The sequence below is a fragment of the Arabidopsis lyrata genome (assembly GCF_000004255.2).
Source record: "Arabidopsis lyrata subsp. lyrata unplaced genomic scaffold ARALYscaffold_7, whole genome shotgun sequence".
Classification (NCBI taxonomy): Eukaryota; Viridiplantae; Streptophyta; class Magnoliopsida; order Brassicales; family Brassicaceae; genus Arabidopsis; species Arabidopsis lyrata.
In genome coordinates, this window is record NW_003302549.1 from 18,249,014 (window position 1) to 18,272,270 (window position 23,257).

The 23,257-nt window shown below is 38.4% G+C and overlaps 2 protein-coding genes and 1 long non-coding RNA gene across 8 annotated transcripts; all 3 read left to right on the forward strand.

Annotated features, from left to right (window-relative positions):
• The first annotated feature begins 30 nt into the window (after positions 1 to 30).
• On the forward strand, positions 31 to 994 carry LOC110226036. Its single transcript, XR_002330154.1, has 2 exons — positions 31 to 548; positions 768 to 994. It is a non-coding gene; the product is annotated as an uncharacterized LOC110226036 (long non-coding RNA).
• A 7,733-nt stretch (positions 995 to 8,727) lies between these two features.
• LOC110226484 lies at positions 8,728 to 19,547 on the forward strand. Of its 6 annotated transcripts, none has more exons than XM_021018381.1 (12): positions 14,538 to 14,622; positions 14,720 to 15,345; positions 15,428 to 15,712; positions 15,805 to 15,910; positions 15,997 to 16,599; positions 16,745 to 17,267; positions 17,358 to 17,651; positions 17,725 to 18,003; positions 18,080 to 18,128; positions 18,204 to 18,494; positions 18,576 to 19,031; positions 19,125 to 19,518. In XM_021018381.1, exons 2-6 carry the CDS (start codon positions 14,750 to 14,752, stop codon positions 16,763 to 16,765), a joined length of 1,611 nt encoding a protein of 536 aa, XP_020874040.1. In that variant the 5' UTR covers positions 14,538 to 14,622; positions 14,720 to 14,749; the 3' UTR covers positions 16,766 to 17,267; positions 17,358 to 17,651; positions 17,725 to 18,003; positions 18,080 to 18,128; positions 18,204 to 18,494; positions 18,576 to 19,031; positions 19,125 to 19,518. The 6 variants fall into 6 exon arrangements, with proteins under 6 accessions (XP_020874036.1, XP_020874038.1, XP_020874039.1 ...); XM_021018382.1 differs by having other exon boundaries at positions 15,997 to 16,300; XM_021018377.1 differs by lacking the exons at positions 14,538 to 14,622; positions 14,720 to 15,345; positions 15,428 to 15,712; positions 15,805 to 15,910; positions 15,997 to 16,599 and adding exons at positions 8,728 to 11,840; positions 12,099 to 12,140; positions 12,495 to 12,547 and having other exon boundaries at positions 19,125 to 19,547.
• LOC110226485 lies at positions 12,501 to 14,441 on the forward strand. Its single transcript, XM_021018383.1, has 2 exons — positions 12,501 to 12,568; positions 13,706 to 14,441. The coding sequence occupies exons 1-2, from the start codon at positions 12,562 to 12,564 to the stop codon at positions 14,416 to 14,418; spliced, it is 720 nt and encodes a 239-aa protein (XP_020874042.1). The 5' UTR covers positions 12,501 to 12,561; the 3' UTR covers positions 14,419 to 14,441.
• Positions 19,548 to 23,257: the final 3,710 nt, after the last annotated feature.

Here is a 23,257-nt window from a genome sequence, read left to right on the forward strand (position 1 = left end):
ACACACGACCATAGATATTATAGAATACGTATCAAAGAGCGCTCTGTGGTTCATATTGTAATCAGTAACCCAGGAATCACAACTTCAAATCACAAATACCTCGATGATGAGGAAGAGGAAGAGGCTTAAGGAGAAGCCAAGGAAGAGGGATTTTGATAGGCAGCTTAGTTGTTGTTGTAAAGACTTAACTAAAACTCTGTGTTTTTTTGTCGCTACCTTGCAATCTCTTGAAACTCCTTATGAATCTGTGTCTTAATGACACGCTTTTGAGACTAAGTTGGTTTTGTGTCACGGCTTCAGTTGTTAGACTGATTATATTTTGTATCGTTGTGTGTTTTCCCTAATCAGGTTCCACACAAGGTCGGACTCCATCATCAAAAGGTATATCCTTAATACTGATATCTGGTTTTGATTTATACGTTTGTTTCCCTACTAGAGCACTAATCATGATCCCTGATAGTTGATTCTTTGTGCGTTAATGGATACAACTTTGGTACTAGGAACTGACAATAATCTGATGCCATCTTAGAATCTCTTGTCTTAGAAAGGTAAGTGTTCACCAATTATCAAATGCTTGACATGTCATGATCTTTTTGCTTGCAAACAGCATCTGCAGAGGAAAACAAAACATTTTCCTCTTTTTCAGTCTTTTGCATTACTTCATTTCCCTTTAGAAACTTGATACACTGCTACTGTTTGAAAGTATTAGTGTATATTACTTCATGTGCAAATGGGGTTGTTGATTATTGATTGTTTTATTACTATAGGCTGCTGGTATCCCAAAGAAGTTGGCTCCTACAATGTATCACTCATAGGGTTTTAACCTAACAATTCTCCCTCTGATGATGATCTTTTGAAAATCGCTCTGTGAAATAAGTTTTTACCGATTTAGTGTTTTAGTGTAAGAGAAGTTGGAAAAAGTATTCCATTTTCTAAAATATCAACTAAAATTATGCATAATCTAAGATAATCAATCCAAAAGTATAGGTTACTATTTCTTAGTCGGCTTATTATCTATGTTTTAATTTATGATATATTTTGCTATTTTCAAAGCACACAGCACCAATGTATAACCCGCATTCATAGAAGGAAACATATAAGGTTTTGATATGATTACGATCCTAGTCATTTATTAGCTAAATCATGCAAAATCTTGATCCGATTCTAGACAAATCAAAATTTTTTTTTGGTAGGGTCTAGACAAATCAAATAAACATGTTGTATATTTAACACTCATAAATCTTTAACACTTTAATTTAAAGATAATCGCAATTCGATTATGACACTTATGTTATTCTATTTTTGACACTTATGTTATTCTATTTTTGACACTTACAAGTACTCGTAAATTCAATCATGAAAACGATATAGTTTGTCTGATTATTATGATATTGATTTGGACTAACTCATACTCATATTCTACAAATATACACCATATATTCAAAACATGAGAATCTCTCGAATGTTACATAACATAAATTGAACCGAGGTCATCTAAGCTAACCACACAAAGAGTTCACGTTAGCCCGCCATTGGCCGAGATGATGGACCATGACTTATAGATCAGTAGTAACGTCTTAAATAAGCCCCATCAGGTCATAATGAATGTGTAAATCTTAGAGAGTAGATTGCAAAAGCTTTAGTTTATTATTGACAATCAAAGGATATATAGAGTTACATAAGACTTAATTCACAAGTAAAGAATATTTAGCAAAGATATCAATTGGAAATTATCCTTATCCGTAACACTCCCCCTCAAGGTGGAGCATGTAAGTTAAGAACGCCCAACTTGGACCGTAGATACTGAAACTGATCGCGACCTAGAGCTTTAGTGAAGATGTCAGCCGGTTGTTCATGAGTGGAATGAGTGGCAGTAGCAATATTGCCAGAGACAATCTCATCACGAATGAAATGACAATCACTCTCGATATGTTTAGTCTGCTCATGAAACATCGAATTAGCTGCAATGTGAAGAGTAGCTTTACTATCGCAATATAAACGCTTAGGCTGAGAATGTTTCACACCAAGAAACGAGAGGATCTCCTTTAGCCACAAAAGTTCTTTACAAGTCATAGCCATAGCTCTATATTCAGCTTCAGCTGAGGAGAGAGAGACGCGAGACTGTTTCTTTGTCTTCCAAATAAGCGGAGAATCACCAAGCATGACCACATAACCAGTAAGAGACTTACGAGTTTTTGGACACGAATTGTAATCAGAATCACAGTATGCATTGACTTGAAGTGGAGCCATGGAAGACAAGACAATACCTTGTCCCGATGATGACTTTAAGTAGCGAACTAAGCGCTGTGCAGCTTCCCAATGATCTCTAAGCGGAACTTGCATGAATTGAGCAAAAATATTCACCGCATAACTTAGTTCGGGCCGAGTATGTGTAAGATATACAAGACGGCCAACTAGACGATGGTATTGGTCAGGTGCGTCAAATGGTTCACTAGTAGAAGAGAGCAATTTGTGATTTTGCTCGAAAGGAATATCAACAGGACGAGAACCGGAGAGACCACATTCTTCAATTATATCAAGACAATATTTCCGTTGAGAAAGGAAAATCCCATCTGGTCCATGAGCAACTTCAATACCAAGAAAGTACATCAACATCCCAAGGTCTTTCATCTTGAAACATCGACTCAAATAGGCTTTAAATGATGTTATAACTGTAGCATCATTCCCGCATACGATCAAATCATCAACATAGACGAGAACATGAAGCAAAACTGAACCACGAGTATAAGTAAAAAGTGAGTTGTCTTTGTGAGAACGACTAAACCCGTAGTCTAGAAGAGCGGTGGAGAGCGTGGAAAACAAACATCGTGGAGCTTGTCGTAGACCATAAATGGACTTCTTTAGTTTACATACAAGAGACGGATCAACGGGAAGAAAGCCTGGAGGAGGTTTCATGTATATATCTTCGTCTAGATCCCCATGTAAGAAAGCGTTGTGAACATCCATTTGATGAAGGTCCCAATTGTGGATGTAGGATTCACACTCGATTATCTTTAAGTATTTCAGTGGAGAAAAAATCTTGTAAAATCAGGAAATGAATATGAGAACTCGAAAAGGAAATCAACCAAGAAAAGAAGTAAAGAAATTTGACAAGAACAAAGTACAAAATGCCTTGCGAAAGTAGTAAAGAGAGAAAAATATATTGTATTTCTCCGAAGTAATGAGTAATGAGATTCTTTCCCCAAACACATACGTTTGAAGTTGTTTTTATAGAGAAAAAATGACCAATGCGGTCATTTACTGCTCATAATCGCATTGATCCGCATTAATCATGTAAGTTACAATTTGACCGAAACGGCTTGAATTCGAACTATCTTGGGCTTAACGTGGACCTTCCGAACTCTTTCTTGTTGACTCCGAACTCCTGCGTCTTGACGCTACCGCGAGCCTCGAACAATATTCTCCTCGCTTCGGCCTTTCTCTATGCGAACTGTATGTTGAATAAGAGCGAACTTCATACTGGTAAAGATCGAACTCTTTTAGTAAACTGAATCGAACTCCCGACTGGTTAAGCTCGATTCTCATAATAAAATATCTTTAATTCCAAGAGGATTATTATGTAATAATGACGTGGACAGATCCAGACGGATCCTACTGAAGATGTGTGGGATTCGACCCCAACATTTAGCCCCCCAAGTCTTGCGAGCTGAGTCCTCGGCTTGGAAGACTTAAGTAAACAGTAATTAATGAGTCGAGATCTTTATCATTCCAGAATTACCCCATGTTTTACGCTATTACACCGATCTCGGATAATCAAATGATTTGATTTCTTTGACAACCGTCATCATTAATTTTATAATTTTATATTAATACTGCGGGGAAAACTGTCCCACTTCCCAATATTCTCGAGGCGGTTTTCCGCTAAATAGGGTTAAATGGAACGACGGCTTTTACAGCGTACATTCACCCCTGAAAGCTTTTACCAAACCAGAGAAAGAAAAATTTCTTAGTAAAAAAATGTCTTCCCCAGCCGTCTACGTTTCAGACAATGAAGATGACAGCCAAGGAATCCCTGTTCCCAGAGGGGACAAAGTCTTCACGCAGACGGGAGATAAATTCGGTCTGCATTTCAGGTCTCAATCGACCCATGCTTCTCTTGGCGCTCTTCGTCGCCTTTGTAACATTCCTCAAGAAATAGAATTTTCTCTTCCTAGACCCAACGAGTCTCCGGAAATGGTGCGAGAGGGTTACTGTTGTGCGTACGAAGTCTATTTCAAAGGTTGTGGTTTATTTTTTCCCATACCGGAAGTTCTCCTTTTGTACCTCCTTCATCTAGGGATTGCTTTTCCCCAAATGGCTCCCAACTTCCTCCTGTACTTTCTGAGCACCCTGACCGTCTCGGCGGAGGCATGGTTTTCTCTCACCAACAGCGAACTCTTAAGGCTATTTCGAGCCCGTGATTCTGCGGCAGCGGGTATTTTTTCCATGAATCCTATTTTTGACCGTAACCTCATCGACGGAATGCCCCTAAATGACGGGCCTTGGAGGAAATACTGGTTCTTTTTCCGAATTAATCCTCATTCCGTCCAAGGGTTTTCCGGTCTTCTTCTCCCAAATTGGTCGCCCAAACTTGGTTAGAATCATCTTTTATTATCTTTCACTGTTTTTGTGCGAAAGACATAGAATTCTTAACTCAACACTTTGTTTCAGGGAACCAGACGATCCGCCGCCCAACTGTTGACTTCTTATCTTTCTTTCGAATCGTTCTGAGGGTGAAACAAATTGGATTTCTTCACCCTTCTACGTATTCATAAAGCGGGGCTCGCTATCAAAGATGGTCAAACTCACCCCCTCGATCCTCCTTCCGAAGAAAAGGACGCCTCGAGCCTGAATGCTCGAGATAAGAGAAAAATGTTCGCCGAGACTAAGGCTCTTAAGGATCAGTTATCCAAAATTGGGAAAAAGAAACGGATAGCTGCAATCTCCAAGGTTGGTAACTTCCACAGGAAGACCCTCTTGGTTGATGATGGTTCTTTAGAAGCGGCTTTGTCAATTGCGGTGGATTCTCATGGAGCCGATATTCCTAACGATCCTCCGGTTGCCACCGCTATCTGCTCTTCCGCACAAGAGAGGGAGAGAGAAGAAACTTCTTCTCTTTGCACAAAGAGGAAGGCTCCAGACTCTGATACTTTATCAAACGAGAGACTCAAAGCCGTTAGATTAAGTTCTCCGCCACGAGCCCCTAGCCTTTCGCATTCTGTTTCCCCCTCTTCAGAACCTTTAGACTCCGAGCTCCCTCTTCCGGGAGACAGAGTAGTTCTAGAAGAAATCGATGAGCAGAGACAGGAGGCTTCCTTGTCTCAAGGACTGAGTGTTAGGACTCAAAACCCCTTACTCGCTTCGATTTCTGGTAAGTTTTTTTAGAACGCGAGCCTTAGCAAGACTTGTTACAGACTGTAGCTATTTTACCAATCTACTATTCTCCTCTGTTTTGTAGGCGGAGAAGAGATTGGAGACATCTTCCGAAGTTTTTAAACCAGGGAAGGAACATCCCTTCCCCCCTTTTCGGTTTAGAGGCCAGAAATCCGTCAGATGTACGTCAATCGAGCCTGAAACCTATCCCAGGTTCAGATTTGTTTTTTTGATTTTGGTTTTGACAACCCCTTTTTCTTAAGTAAAAAACTTTTTGTCTTAATGACACGTTTTTTTTTTTTTTTACTCCGAAGGCGTTTATGGAGACTAATGGGATGATCTTCCATTCTGAGAACCTTCTTCACCAAGCGATGGGAGAGACCGCAAAGGCTAAGAAGGAGGTTGATGAACTTAGATTAGCCAATCAGTCTGAGCGACTTGAGCAGGCAAAAGCCCTCGAATCATCCTTTGAGAATATGAAGAAAACTCTAGCAGCTAATGAGCAACGCATCAATATTGTGAACGCTGAGAGAGATTCTGCGAGGTCTGATGCTCTTCGCTTGGAGTCTGAGCTAGAAGAGGCTACGGCTTTGTTTGAAGAAACGATTAAAAAAACCGAGCTTTTAATTAGGAACAGGGCTCGCGACATCGCTGAAGCCGAACATAACGTTCGAGAAGAGATGAGGGGATTCGGTAGGCAACTTATTCAATCTATTACGAAGTTTACCAAAGACGAAGAGGTCTGGACTAAACTTCTAACCGATCGAGCTGAGCTGAAGAGCAATCTAGACCTGATTGGGGAACTAGAGAATGGAAGAGTTTCGTTCGAGAGTGAGAGGAGAGAAGTTGCTGCCGAACTCGCTGCGGTTGAATCCGAGCTATCTTCGGCTTCCCGCCCTACTCTTGATCTGAAATAATTTTCTTCGATATTTGGAGATTCCCCCTCTCAATTCGAGGTCGGTGAAGGTTCTCGTCCATACGAGGGTTCTCCTGAGGCAGAAGAATGTTCTTAAAAAATTGTTTTGTTGAATCCATGAGGAATACTCCGTTTGACGGAAATGTTTTGTTTTTAAACAGTGTGACTGAACACAATCATGTACATGCTCCTGCATATGATGATTTTTTTTTTATTTAAGTAAAACGTTTGGATGCGATTCCAGGTTTGCAAGTCCTAGCCCACCAAAGAAGTTTTATGAATTGTGAGAGCTGAGCTGATCAGGCTAACTAGCCTTTTTTAAAGAAAAAATTGTAACAAGTATTTTTTCTCGGTATCTCGGATGCGAGGATGGAGCTCGGCTTAGGCTTTTTATCGAGGGATAAGGTTTCTATAATTCATGAGAATTTTGTCATAAAAATGACCAGGCAATGGTTTCGATCATGGCCTAAAGACGGCTTTGAAAGTGTTGGGCCATATTTTAATTGGACCCGAAGTCTGCTCTAGCAGGCCCGCAATAGGTTATTATTTAAAGAAAACTGAAGACCTTTCTCCTTTAAAAGGATTCTGAAAGACTATCACAGTTTATTACAAGAAGAAATATGCCGCTATCTTCTTTTAGATCAAGCTCAAGAATAACGACTTCAAACGGGGATCCATTGTTTGAATTAGAAGATGGATTCTCTCCAAAGGGAGTAATTCACCCAACGTTTTTTCATTTCCGAACGGGTAAAGAAAGGATCAAATGTTTTGACTTCCTGGAAAAAGTTTTCTTTCTAATTTTTAGTCTTTTAGGAAGACTGTAAATTATTTTTTGGACAGTTGACAAAATGTTTGTTAAAACAGATCGTCGGGAGACATAAGACTTTATGTGATAAGAGAAAAAGAATCGGAAGGAGGCGCCGTGCTCTTGATGAGCGCATAAAGAGGATGGAAAGAGAGATCCTTCGCCTGGAATCTGAACCGCATGAATGGGAGAGGAATGGTTTAGACATCGTGGCCATTATTCCTACTTGCCTCCGAAGATTCCTCCGCATGCTAGATAAATTTTTTCATCTATCCTTGGCAACCGGCGACGGATCCTCTTTTGTTTCGTGTTCTTCAGAATTTCGGAGATTTCCGATGTTAAGAACTGAAGAAAATGAAGGACCGGAGGAGAAGCCTATTGATCCTTCTTCCGGTCTCCTCGATTTATCTTCCGACGAGGGACTTTCTTTAGAAAGTTGCTCGGGATCGTCCACCTCGCTGGAATCGTTATCGGGCGAAGACTTCTGATCGAACAAGTCCCTTGATTTTTTTTTAACAACGCTACTGGGCTAGAGGCCCGGCGATATTAATTACATTCCCCTTTTGCTTTAAATTTGCCGATTTTCCCAAATCTTATTTAATGCGTTTAATCTAGGGAATATAATTAGTTGATATGACTATGGGCGAACAAGACTCGGAACTAGAACCACCGGAGCAGCTCGTAGCCGAGGAATAGCTCGTAGCCGAGGAGCAACATGTAGCGGAGGAAGCTTTGGCCAACCCAACGGGTCCGATGACTTGTTCAAAGACAAGACTTCTCAACCAAGCCGTTAGCGGACTCCTTAGTCACTTGGACCAGCGCACAAGCGGAGTTATCCAAACCACTTTGGTTTCGATAACAGCCCAAGACAATTGGTAATGGGCTAAGTGTTACTTGGGTACTCTTTTTCCCTTCTAAGGTTTTGTCCCAATGGGTTTTCCTTAGTATGTTTTTAATGAGGCTTGAGTAACACTTCCAAAACCCCCATTATCAATTCGGCCCAGCCCATCCTAAAGAAGAAGAAGAATCTCGCAAATTTGAAGGCCAAGGGTCATATTTTGTGTTCAATTTTCGTTTTAATGCTTTGTTATTTCCGAGTTTTCTTGGAGCTTGTTCCAAGACTAACTCTTCCCCTTCTCATTTCTCTATTTAAGTCACTTGTACTTCTTCTTTGAAAAACATCTAATCTTTTATCAAAAACTCTTCAAGTTAGATCAACTTCTTGTTCTTCTCTTTGGTGCGTAATATCCAACGACGAGATCAAGATCGGTAAATCAAAGGGCTTCCGCAACCTTTGTGCGACCATTCAATCCATTTCCTTTGCACCAACTTGATATTCCCATCTCTTTGATGCAAAGACCTTCCCTTACTCAACCTCAAGAGTGCCGATCTTAGGAGAGTTCTATCAAGTGGTATCAGAGCACGCTCTGAAGTTGAGTACTCTATCCATCCTCATCTTTCATCATTCCATCATCTCGTTCCATTCATTTCACCCGTTCATCTTTTCATTTCATTTTCTTTGTCTGTTCATCTTCTCGTTAGACTATTCATCTTCACTGTCATCTTGTTTTAATTTTCATAAATAATTGGCTTGTGATTAAATTACGAAACCAGTTGGATCTGAATCTAGGACGAGTCTAGTATTTTACAAAAGTGTTTCTGGAATTTTTAAGCATGATTTGATATTTTATTTTGTCCGTTCAAGTTCATCTGTTTTAGGAAGATCGTTGCTATTTTTTTTCTTTGAACTAGTGACTGGTTTAGCTTTGTTGTGTTGACAGGAATGGTGACATCCGATTCAAGCTCGGGGGTTAGTTCTAATAACAAGATCCTCATCGAAGCTCTCACGATACAAATGGATAAAATGATGGATGCCAAGCTTAAACCAATTACCGATCATCTTAAGGGGAAAGAGAAAGCGCCGGGTGAACAAGTCATCATCTCGGATGGAGCCCGATCTCGAAAGGAGACGAACCACCAAACCAAGGACCCGAGGAAAGAAACGGCTGATAAAAATGCTCAAGAATACTACAGCAGCCACGGTAACTTTTCTCACCGGAGCAGCCGGAGGACGAGACGTAACGGAGGAGAGAGAGATTTGATGGTCGAAAATCTTGGACGTTACAAGATGAAGGTACCGCCGTTCCATGGAAAGAATGATCCGGACGCCTACTTAGATTGGGAGAAGAAAATGGAGCTTGTATTCAATTGTCACAATTTCACCAACGTCAACCGTGTGAAAGTAGCCGCTACCGAGTTCTACGACTATGCACTTAGTTGGTGGGATCAAATTGTCACTATGAAACGGCGTAATGGAGAATATCCGATTGAGACATGGGAAGAACTAAAGCTTCTCATGAGGCGTAGGTTTGTGCCTAGCCATTATCACCGTGAGCTCTACTCTAAACTCCAGAAGCTAACTCAAGGTGCGCGGTCCGTGGAAGACTATTACCAAGAGATTGAAACTTTGATGTTGCGTGCGCATATAATAGAGGATAGAGAGGCAACAATGTCAAGGTTCTTGGGAGGATTGAACCGTGAAATTCAGGATCGTGTCGAGATACAACACTACGAGGAGTTGGAAGGGATGCTACATAAGGCTATCCTTGTGGAGCAACAACTTAAGAGAAAGGGTTCCTCAAGGCCGAGTTATGATTCGAACCGACCTAGATATCCAAGAGAAAGCAAACCAGCCGTCGTTCCTAAAGTCGAGCCTAGATCATTCCCGACCATCCAAGACCAAGACAAGACCAAGCCCGAAGGCACCACCACTTCTAGATCCCGTGATCTCCGATGCTTCAAGTGTCATGGACGTGGGCACTATGCTAATGAGTGTACAAATAAGAAAGTGATGGTCATAAGAGAGAATGGTGAGTTGGAATCCGAAGACGAGCCCATACCGCAATCAGAATCGTCGTCCGAAGAGTGTATTGCCAAGCCGGCAAGTGGAAAGCTCCTAGTGTTGAGAAAGGTTTCAGAGGATCCGGAAAAGGAACAAGACATGGACTCATCCCCGGATAAGTATGGAAAGAGGTCCGGAGAATCTTACGTTGCAAAGCGAACATTAAGCATCCAAACCCGAACCGAGGAAGAAGAGCAAAGAGAGAACCTATTCCATACGCGATGTCTTGTCCATGAGAAAGTTTGTAGTTTGATCATCGACGGAGGAAGTTGTACGAATGTGGCGAGTGAGACAATGGTCCGAAAACTTGGGTTGAAGCCGCAAAAGCATCCTAAGCCGTATCAACTACAATGGCTTAACGACGATGGAGAAATGAGTGTTAAGAACCAAGTGGTTGTTCCATTAGCGATCGGAAGCTACGAGGACCGAATTCTTTGTGACGTACTACCAATGGACGCCGGACATATCCTTTTAGGCCGACCATGGCAATCGGATCGGAGAGTGATCCATGACGGTTTTACTAACCGATACTCGTTCCTGTTCAAAGGCAAGAAGACCACTCTTATTCCATTGACGCCACAAGAGGTATATGAGGATCAACTCCAACTCTCGGCCAAGGAAACCAAAGTTCGTAAACAGCCTAATTTCTTTATTAAGGCTAACAAGGTTAAGCAAGCTATGTTCTCTAAACAACCTATTTTGTTATTGGTTTACAAAGAAGCACTAACGACTTTGGCTAACCTTGCACCGGCCGATCCGAGTGAGTTGACTTCCCTTTTGCAGAATTACAAGGATGTGTTTCCTGAAGATAGCCCCAATGGTTTACCACCTATCCGGGGAATTGAACACCAAATTGACTTTGTGCCGGGAGCAACACTACCAAACCGTCCGGCCTACCGAACCAATCCGATGGAGACCAAGAAAGTTGTGCCTTCGTTGTGCATTCATTAAGAGATGTCGTCCACCCACGAAGAAGCTAATGAGGAACCCTAGAGCGTTGTCGCCCTCTACAGTCGATCCGAAGCTTTGAAGACACCAAACCTCTCTTTTTTCTCTGGTTTACTCTAAGATCTATTTAGGTGAATTCTTACCTCTTGTTTTCGACATTCAAAGAAGTAATCTCTAAACCCTATTCAGTTCATATTCATCTTATTATTATGAGTTTATCAAACCTTAATTTGATGAGTTCCTTAACCATGCTAGAGTAGTTTTCTAGTTGGGTTTAAATGGCTAATTAAAGGAGGGACATGATCGATCATCTATGTGGCGATACTTAGGGTTTTGTTTGACCTTTTACACTAAATTCTTTCTAGTTAAGCTTTTTTTTAACACTACAAGAAATATGGACATTGATAGCACATTAAGATAGCACGATTTCTGTAACTGCTATTAAAAGTGAAATTAGAGTTTTTAGAATAAACTCATAGCGTTACAGTAATGCTATGCCCAAAAAATCAATAAGCGGCAACTAAAAACGTGAGTCCGCCTTATTAGTTTTATGACTAAGCGCCAACACTTAGAAAAAAGGGTTTTAGCGGTTTATGAGTAAAACAATAGCAGTGGCTATTGAAAAACAAAAGAGAAACTAAAGAAAGGAAACAAAAAACAAAAATCTCTCGCTATCTCCGCCGAATCCTTACGAGATCTCTGTCTCTCCTCGCGACGATTGGCCGGTTCTCTCCTCGCGACGAGATCTCTGGCTCTCTTTTGTTTCTCTGTCGATTTCATCTTCAAGATCTCTCGCTATCTCTGCTGAATCCTTCGATCTCTCGCAGCTCTTCTCAGCTCAGATTTCATCTTCTAGATCTCTCGCTATTTCAATCTCAGATTTTCAAGGTCTTCAGGTGAACGTAATTTGTTTCCTGTATGGTTAATTTCTGCTGAAAAATTGAAATTTTAGAAGCTGAGAGTTAGATTTGTAGTTTCTTGAGATGTTATTTAGTTGGAATTTGGAGTTAGGGTTTCTTGAGCATTTACATGTTTAATCTCACAACAATGTATATGACTTTCGAAGAAGCTTAAATTGTTTACATTTGGTCGTTTGATTTTCGTGGATAAGTAATTTTAATCTCAGTTCATTGTTTCGTTGGTTGTTGTTTCAGGAGGTTCGGCGTTTTTTAGCTGGAGTAATTGCTGTCTAAGAGGTGATGTGTTTGCCATTGCTTTTTAAGCTCAGTTCATTGTGTTCTAAGTTCATTGTGTTCATTGTGTTCTATGCTGGAGTAATCTCTTGTGTTCATTGTGTTCAATGATAGTCAATTCCATACTGTTAAGCTCATTGTGTTCATTGTGTTTTTTAGCTTTGCTTTTTCTTTAACAATCTGAGCTCATTGTGTTCATTGTGTTTTTTAGCTTTGCTCTTTTTTGTCTTTCATTCTTTTGGAATATGGTTTGATGTTCCTCTTCTAGCAACACTGTTTTTGCTTTTTGCTTTTTCTTTAACAATATCAATTCATTGTGTTCTAAACATGATATAATACGGTTTGTTTTTGTGATAGGTTACACATATCTAGCAAGCTACACTACACATTATCTCCCAACCATACGACAGGTTTGCTCTTTCTCATGCTCTTAGTTTTCTCAGTTCAGAGTGAGTATTGTTATTTATGTTTGATAAAGAGCATTGTTCATTGTTTATGTGTGATGTGTGTTGCTATAAGATTATAGTGAGTACTGTAGATTGTTCTTATTCTATGTTTATTTAAGGTTGATTTACTACATTGATGTGGCTTTATATTGACTGCAGTTTGTTATTTTCCTATGTTTATTTTAGGTTGATTTATTACATTGATGTGGCTTTACTTATATTTTGTTACTTGTGTATGTTTGATGTGGCTTTTATTGACTGTTTAGGCTTATTTATAGTGATATGATGATTAGTTAATATGCATTGTTGCTCTAACGGTTTCAATGAAGGTAATATCATAAAATGTTGGACAAAGCATGGGTGCATCTTTGCAGGCTTGATCCTGGTTAGGAGATAGGTGCATGGAATTTTGTCCAAACTGTCTCTGCAAATCAAGGAGACAATCAATTGATAATTTGCCCTTGTATAGACTGTCGCAATGTAGCTCGTCATTCATGTAGTGATGTAGTTTCTCATCTTGTAACACGAGGTATGGATGAGGATTACAAACTGCGTAACGACTGGTACCATCATGGAGAATATAACTCAGTTTCTGAAGCTGCAAAGAAAGTAACCCAGTTTAATGAAGAGATTGATGGGTTATTTAAAGCTGCTGAGTATGAAGATAATGAGTTTGCTAATGGAGATGACTTTTGTGAGACTGAAGAGGTAGAAGACAGTAGAGAAGATGCTTTTCTGAAAAAGTTAACAGATGCAGAAACCCCTTTATATCCAAACTGTGCAAACCATAGCAAGCTATCATCTATCGTCTCATTATATCGACTCAAGACACATACTGCTGGTCTGATAAGAGCTTCAACGACCTCCTTGAGACACTGTCAGATATGTTACCAGATGGCAACGTGTTGCATACATCATTGTATGATGTAAAGAAGTTTTTTAAGTCTTTTGATTTGGGTTATCAAATGATTCATGCGTGTATCAACGATTGCTGCCTATTCAGGAAGGAGTTGAAGGACCTTGAATATTGTCCAAAGTGCAGGGCTTCAAGATGGAAGACTAACTTGGAAACCGGTGAGGTCAAGAAAGGTGTACCACATAAAATTTTACGGTACTTTCCAATAATCCCAAGGCTGAAGCGGATGTTTAGGTCTGAGGAAATGGCCAAAAACTTAAGGTGGCATGCTACTAACAAGAGCACAGATTTGAAACTCAGACATCCAGTAGACTCTGTGACTTGGGATCAGATGAGTCACAAATATCCTTCATTCGCGGCTGAGGAAAGAAATATCCGGCTAGGACTATCCACAGATGGGTTTAATCCCATTGACATGAAGAATAGTCAGTATAGTTGTTTGCCGGTTCTATTAGTAAACTACAATCTACCTCCACATCTATGTATGAAAAAGGAGAATATTATGCTCACCTTGCTAATTCCTGGTCCACATCAGCCTGGTAACAATATTGACATCTACCTAGAACCTCTAATAGATGACCTAAACCATTTGTGGAGTGAAGGAGAGTCAACTTATGATGCCTTGATTAAATCTGTGTTTACTCTTAAAGCAATGCTTCTTTGGACTATTAGTGATTTCCCAGCGTATGGAAATCTTGTTGGATGCAAAGTGAAGGGGAAAATGGGATGTCCTTTATGTGGTAAACACACAGATAGTATGTGGCTTAAGTTTGGTAGAAAGCATGTTTACATGCACCATAGAAAGGGTCTTCCACCATCGCATAGGTATCGGGTTAAGAAGGCTTGGTTTGATGGACATACAAAACATGGGAGAAAGTCAAGGATTTTGAGTGGTCATGATATTTCTCATTTACTGTGAAATTTTAAAAATACTTTTGGGAATTTTAAAGAGTCTGCGAGGAAGAGAAAAATCACAGCTTGTGTTGAAGATGAAAATAAAAGTGATGGGCTGTCTAGTGATTATGAGGAAGAGGAAGAGGAAGAGGAAGAAGAGGGAGTAGATGAAGAGGAGTTGTCTAGATGGAAGAAAAGATCAATATTCTTTCGTCTGCCTTATTGGGAGGTAAAATATATGAGTATGTAATACATTTGAGTTTTTTCAGCATTTATAAAATAAGCTTGGTATAACTTTGGTTTGGTTATTATGTTTTCTAATGTAGGAATTGCCTGTAAGGCACAATTTGGATGTCATGCATATAGAGAGAAATGTGGCTGCCAGTATTGTCTCAACACTTTTACATTGCGGAAAATCAAAGGATGGTCTTAGTACTCGTAAAGATTTGGAACATCTTGGAATTAGGAAAGATCTGCATCCTGTTACTAGAGGTAAGAGAACTTATCTTCCAGCAGCTCCTTGGTCTTTGTCAAAGACAGAGAAGAAAGTCTTAAGCAAAAGACTTATTGACTTTAAAGGACCAGATGGATACTGCTCAAACATTTCAAGGGCTTTATCATTAGAAGACTGTAAGGTACAAGGTCTCAAATCATATGATTACCATGTGTTGATGCAACAACTCCTCCCAGTTGCAATTAGAGGTTTATTACCAAAAGGTCCTAGAGTAGCAATCATACGTTTGTGTACATTTTTCAACCACTTGTGTCAACGAGTCATTGATAGGGAACAGATTTCAGTAATGGAAGCTGAAATTGTTGAAACTATGTGTATGTTTGAAAGATATTTTCCACCCAGCTTCTTTGATATAATGGTTCACTTGGTCATACATCTCAGAAGGGAAGCTAGACTATGTGGCCTAGTTCAGTTTCGTTGGATGTACCCTTTTGAAAGGTAGTAATGCATCCTACATTATACTTTACAATATGTTTAGCTGAAAACAATCTGATTCTACCTTGGTGTTTATTATATGGAGGTACATGAAAGTGTTGAAAGACTTTGTTAGAAACCCGGCAAGACCAGAGGGTTGCATTGCTGAGTCATATTTAGCAGAGGAATGTGTCAGGTTCTGTAGTGATTTTCTTAAAAAAACAACCAATGTAGAAGAGAAGCTAGATAGGAATATTGAGTATGAGAGCAACTCTATCCTAGAGGGCCGGCCAATATCAGCAGCAACTTCATTTTCTCTTTCTGATATGGAAAAGAAAGTAGCTCATCTTGATGTTCTTCATAATACGGCTGTCATGGACAAATATGTCGAGTAAGTTTTCAAACTTTTACTTAACAAGTCATTTGCATAATGCTTCATTTTCCATTTTGTAACTGATTCTTTTTTCATTTTTCTTTAAAAAGTATGCACTTACAGTATCTACAAGAATCAAACACCAAATGTAGACGTGATGCGACGGTTTTATGGTGTACTCATACTCAGGATTTTGTAGCTTGGATTAAAAATGAGGTAAGTATTAAGTACTCTTTACAAAATTTATGTATTGTTCAAGAGTTTAACTAGAATATTTTCTGACTAAAATCTTTATCATGTAGATAAATATTAATTCAGATCAGCATGACGAAAGACTTAAATGGCTGGCCTATGGTCCCCGAAGTAGTGCAAGGTCATATACAGGTTATATAGTCAATGGACAGCGGTTTCACACGACTTCAGTTTCTAAACAATCTCAAAATAGTGGAGTCTTCTATGAGGCAACTGCAATGTGTAGAGCGAGTGCAAAGGATACTTCACAAGTGGCAGATTTAGTTACTTACTATGGGAGAGTTATAGACATTATACTCTTAGATTATAATGTCTTTTATATTCCTATATTCCGGTGTCAATGGGCAGTTAGAGGTAACGAGGTTAAAGTAGAAGATGGGTTCACGTTAGTTAACTTGAATCAGAGTCAAGTTTCCTTTATGAAAGATCCGTTCATATTGGCATCTCAGGCTAAGCAAGTGTTTTACTCAAAGGAGAATGATGAATCTGGTTGGTGTGTAGTGTTAAGAGGTCCTTCCAGAAGATATAGTGAGGAAGTGGAAGAAGATGAAAACACAGCTATAGGACCATTGCCATCCATAATTCAAATGGATGTTGAGTTAGAGGAAGAAGAATATGCTGAAAATGCTCGAGCTGATTGTGAAGGCATATATGTGTGTTATGATTTTTGTTTATTTGTGTGTTGATGTGCTTATGTTTGGTAGATGATTGTCTGCTTGATTATGTATTTTGTTCATAGGTAGATCTTTGTGTTCGTCTTTGGTAACTGTTACTAATGTTTGCTGTTATTTGTTTCAGGTGAATCAAAATGGGGAATAAAAAGATGACTAAGAAGTCCAAGAAAAACAAGAAGAAATCTGCTGATGAAGAGCCGGAATTTCTGGGTACGCTGGCTGTACCCTGATCAAGCTGTACCCTGATCAAACTGCAGCTGCTAATGAAGAAAGTGAATGAAGCAGGAGAGAATGAGGAAGAAAGAGTGACTGAAGACAGAGAGAATGAGGAAAGAGATACTGAGGAAGGAAGGCTAAATGAAGATGTTCAAGATGAAGAGCCTCTTGGTTTTGTTGAAATGGCACAGGCGCATGAGCGACCTAAGCGTAAAAAACATAGAGGTCCAACTAAGATGAAGAATATAGCTAAAGATCCAAATGTCCATGAAAGAGTTGAATTCAATGGCAGGGGACATGCTATTGGTCCTGGATCAGTGACGTTATCTTCTTATATAGGTACATTAGTGCGAGAACATGTGCCTTTCACAATTTCTGACTGGAGGAAAGTTAGTGATGAATTGAAAACAGTTATGTGGAAATCTGTTCAGGTCAAATTTCTTTACCCTCGCTTATTTCACTATTTATTAAATGCTTGTATGTTGATGTTATCTCAGTCAATTGTGCGTAATTTTATACAGGCAAGGTTTGAGGTTGATGAAGAGTACCAGAAGAATTATATAATGGTCACGATGGGTTGCAACTAGAGGTCCTCCAAATCAAGACTAGTATCGGCGATAAGATCCAAATCTACTAACCAAGAAAGGATGAATCTGAGACCACCTAATATTACGCCACCAGAATGGCGTAAGTTTGTGAAACTCAAAACAAGCAAGGAATTTGCAGCTGTAAGTGAATCTTACAAAGCGAGACGGCGAAAACAGATACCACACACTTGTAGCCGCAAAGGAATGGTCAGGCTGGAAGAAGAGTTGGTAACATCAACTACCTGAACTTTCATAGTATTAATTACTACCTTGTTTGAACAATGTGCTATTTTTGTAAAAGAAAGAACAGAGTGAAGAACCATCTGAAGTGACTAGGCTAAGGCTCTGGATCAAGTCACGTACAAAAAAAGATGGTACTCCAGTCAACACGAAAGCAGCACTATTAGGACCTGATAATCCAGGTCGTCTGAGGGCAATGGGAAGAAGCATGAGTAAGACCAAGTTAGCTTGTTTTCAAGTGAAGGAAAAGTTTATTCATGACATGGAAGAGAAACAACATAAGTTGGTTCACCAAGTTCATGCATTGGAAGATCAAATTAAGAGAATTTCTAAACAGCAGGTTTGTTAAGGGTATTAGATTTAAATTATAAAGTACTCATCTATATGTTTGTTTGACTTGGTTTTAAATGTGACAGAAGCAAGATACATAAGTTGGTGAAAACTCAGCTTCTGTAAAAAGGAAAAGTAAGTAATTTGTAAATGCTTATTTAGTTGATGTGCTTATATTAAATTCTCACAGTATTGAAATATATACTGCAGAGTGTTAACACAGAAGCACAAGGTCGTTGTGTGTTGGTTGATTGTCATCTTACTAATGAAAAAGTGGCTGAAGGATATCTTCTTAGCTCTGATCCGGATGGCTTTGTGGATGACATCCCCTTGGGCCCTGAAGCTGTTAAAGTGTTGGTTGATAAAGCAATTGTCTCAAAAGCCTTTCTTTGGAGACCTACAGCTGATATTTCTACAGTTGATGAAGCTGTTGGTCTAATCATTGCATGGCCTCTCAATAAATGTCTTCAATCAGATCATAGTGAAGACATTCTTCCAAGGGTAACAATTTCTTATCCACAATAATACTTATTAGTCTACTGTTAATAGTTTCTGAGATTATTTGTTTTATGCATTTGTTAGAGTCCAAGAATATCTTCTTTGAACAAACGCAAACTGCTGGATTAGTCTGGTAAAATTGATGGAGTGGTTGGTGAAGGTCGTTGGCAGTCTAAAGATCCAACAGAGTTGGTTAATGGTATTCCTCTAGGACCAAATCAAGTGAAAGTCTTTCTCGATGTGGTACATGTTGAAAAAGTCTTCTTATGGAGGCCTACAGCAAAAATTAAATATCTTGGGGAATCTTTGAAGTCATTCATATCATGGCCTGTCGATAAGTGTGATTTTGAAGATACCATAGATCTGCAGCCACATACCATCTCTACAAAAGCACCAAGTCCAAAAAATGCATCAAAAGGTACAACTTCTGCAACTCCAGTTTCTAACTCTCATAAGCAGAAAGAAACAGAATCATGTCCACAAGCGCCTGTAAAGAAAAAGCCACCACAACTTGCTCAGTCTCCACTTCGAAGATCTCAGGTAAGTAGCTCAATATCTACAATTCTAAGTGTCCACTACACTTAAGATTTTTTCATCTTAATTATAACTTGTCTTCTATTGCAACCATTGTAGCGTCACAGTCCAAGTGATGCTCCCAAAGAAAATCAGAAGTGCAAGTTAATGGATATTAGCGGTAACAACAAGGTGGTTGCTGAAGGACGTTGGGCGTCAGACAACCCAAATCACACTGTTAATTGTGTTCCCTTGGGTGATAATGCAGTTTAGGTTTGGGTTGATATAGTGAATGTGAATACTGCAGCTGTTTAGAAGCCGTCTTCTGAGATAAAGTGTCTTGGAGATGCATTTGGATCTGTAGTTGCATGGCCAAAGGATAAAGTGATATTGTGTTAAACTAATCAGGTTTACTCTACTACTGTTTTTATTTGTATTGAGACTTGAATGATGAATTTGAATTCTGTAATGTCTTATTGGATTTGGTAATGTAATATTGGTTGGTTTGAGACTTGTTTGATAGTGGTATCAGGTTTCAGGATAGTATGAAAATTGAAACAGGGCCATATTGCATAGAATTATTGATGTATTCGTCAATTACTATAGCATATACAAATGTTACAGCAAAACAATATGCAACACTGAACCAATGCTATAATAATAAAGCAATATTTTAGCATTAATACAAAAAGCTATAGTAAGACAGACCAAATAATAGCATGTAATAACAATGCTATCATAAAACTTATATAGCGTCAAAATAAATTGCTATTAAAGATGGTAAAATATCATAGCAAGTGCAAATCAACGCTACTATAGATGAAAAATATCGTAGCATTATCTAACCGCTCTAATAAGGATGCGACCTATTATAGCTGCGGCGAACACAGCATTTGATAATGAGCTATTAATCACTTTTGATAGCGTTAATCGTATGCTATCAATGCCCATATTTCTTGTAGTGTAAAGAATGTAGTTAGATTCATGACCTAACTCTTGATATCAAGTGTTTATGTTTCTCATAAGGTTACTTAATACACTCGAACCTAGCTTACGAATGTCCATCGTTTTATAACAAGCACACACAACTTAGTTATAGGGCTTTATGGACTAGAATTGAACTTGATCTTATTGCTTTGATCTATGTATCGTTGCCTGCGTGAGCTGAGTAACGGAATCTAGGGATTTTAGCCGACTTATCCTATAACCTAGGGTTAGCGGCTATCGTCATCTCCTTACATAAATTATATGAAAGCATGTGGTATCTCCATGTGATTGCTATTAATATATAGACTAGGAGTCAAGCCCTACATTCCGCTAATTAAGATTAAGATTTATATTATGGACACGTAATGATAAAAGGACAAGTAACTCTCATAAGCATTAATTAAGATTTATATTATTATTAGGAAAACATCCTGAAAAAAATGCGTTCGTAAGTTAAAAAAAATATTAAACAAAGAGTTATAATAAGTAGATGCAATTTTTTAATTTCTTAAACAATTATAAATATAATTAAATAAATATATTCAACAAAACATTATGATAAAAAGAAGCAATATTTTAAATTATGTTATGTTAAAGAGAGACAAATTGAGTTCTGAAAATTCATTTCCATTAGTAGAAAATATGTTTTTAATTAAGACTCTAATTTTGCATTACCTTCCTAATAATGTATGTGTTTTGTTTAAAACAGTTCTTATCGATGAAACTAGCAATTGTGAATCTAAGGCCGGATTTTGATATGGATGATATTTTTGCTAAAGAGGTTTGTCATTGATCTGTTTGTGTTTATATGAAAAAATTAAACTTTAAAAGTTAATTAGATGAACTAAAATAGGCCATGTGAATTTCAAAACCATGTAATTGTCTCAACTCCAATGACTGTGGTGCCATCTCCTGAAATGGTTCACTCCGGTATTCTCATGAGATGGTTAATTCCGGCTATTCCAATGAGATGGTTAATTCCGGTTATCATCATGTCAATCCAATGCAGCAAGCGGAAACCAGTTTTGATCCACTGTCATGCTTCAACGTACGGCATATTTTAAGTACTCTGTCATTATGATCTATTATTTAATTTAAGTTTGGTTTAATAATATTTTTTCATATATGTTTGATTATGTTACAGAATGGCCAAGCGAAACAAAATTTTTTGTCAATTCTAAGTGTCCACTACACTTAAGATTTTTTCATGTTAATTATAACTTGTCTTCTATTGCAACCATTGTAGCGTCACGGTCCAAGTGATGCTCCCAAAGAAAATCTGAAGTGCAAGCTAATGGATATTAGCGGTAACAACAAGGTGGTTGCTGAAGGACGTTGGGCGTCAGACAACCCAAATCACACTGTTAATTGTGTTCCCTTGGGTGATAATGCAGTTAAGGTTTGGGTTGATATAGTGAATGTGAATACTGCAGCTGTTTGGAAGCCGTCTTCTGAGATAGAGTGTCTTGGAGATGCATTTGGATATGTAGTTGCATGGCCAAAGGATAAAGTGATATTATGTTAAACTAATCAGGTTTACTCTACTACTGTTTTTATTTGTATTGAGACTTGAATGATGAATTTGAATTCTGTAATGTCTTGTTGGATTTGGTAATGTAATATTGGTTTGAGACTTGTTTGATAATCATGTTGTGGTATCAGGTTTCAGGATAGTATGAAAATTGAAACAGGGCCATATTGCATAGAATTATTGATGTATTCGTCAATTACTATAGCATATACAAATGTTACAGCAAAACAATATGCAACACTGAACCAATGCTATAATAATAAAGCAATATTTTAGCATTAATACAAAAAGCTATAGTAAGACAGACCAAATAATAGCATGTAATAACAATGCTATCATAAAACTTATATAGCGTCAAAATAAATTGCTATTAAAGATGGTAAAATATCATAGCAAGTGCAAATCAACGCTACTATAGATGAAAAATATCGTAGCATTATCTAACCGCTCTAATAAGGATGCGACCTATTATAGCTGCGGCGAACACAGCATTTGATAATGAGCTATTAATCACTTTTGATAGCGTTAATCGTATGCTATCAATGCCCATATTTCTTGTAGTGTAAAGAATGTAGTTAGATTCATGACCTAACTCTTGATATCAAGTGTTTATGTTTCTCATAAGGTTACTTAATACACTCGAACCTAGCTTACGAATGTCCATCGTTTTATAACAAGCACACACAACTTAGTTATAGGGCTTTATGGACTAGAATTGAACTTGATCTTATTGCTTTGATCTATGTATCGTTGCCTGCTTGAGCTGAGTAATGGAATCAAGGGATTTTAGCCGACTTATCCTATAACCTAGGGTTAGCGGCTATTGATACTAGGATTTTACTATCAATTACCCTAGATTACTATCATGTCATTGCAGCAATTTAGGTTGTCAATCCAATCAGGTGCTCTATTTATCAATCAAGATGCGATCAGAGAATACTAAGTCAAGCCAAGCAGAATAGAAGGTTGTTTATCTAACAATCCTAAGCAATCATGCATAAAAACGAATAAACTACTGAACAGGAATGAACATGCATAAAGAGAAACAACTATCAAAACTAAGCAGAAATAAGCAAGCAGGTCGAGTAGAACACATAAACTAACAGAAACAATAAACGAGCAAGCAATAGAGATAAAGGGTCTTGAGGAATGGGGTAATCGATTATAGCAGTCTCCTTAGTCTATCTAGGTGGTTAACAAACTCAATCAAGCTATCCCTAGACAATAGATTCGAATACAAATCAATCCACTCTCGTGACAGAGATTCTCAAGCTAAATCACTTTCATACTCAATTCTCATTGAAGAAATATAACCTAGCAGGCATTATGATTCAATCTAATAAAGTCAATAAGCATTCTAAACATCCAATCTCTTGGGCTAGAGTATGCAAATCTCTGGAATAGTTGGTTCAGACATTTCATCAAACACCTTGTGGGTGTGGAAATGTCTAAGATCAACTTCCAATTGATCAGAGAGGAAATAGCATTAAGATCTACTAAACCAGAAGGGAAATCAAGCAATTCTACACTTAACCACCTAAATATACTAAGGATTCCACACCTAATATAACCCATCCTCAAGAACCCTAATCCACTACTCAAGAACACTGAAGAACATCATGCATAAAAACCCAGAAAATTGCATAAACCCAGAAATCATTGAAAAGCAAGTATGTTATAGATGAGAACAAGATCTACAACTTTGAAGAAGAAACGAAATTCAAAAACTCAAAGA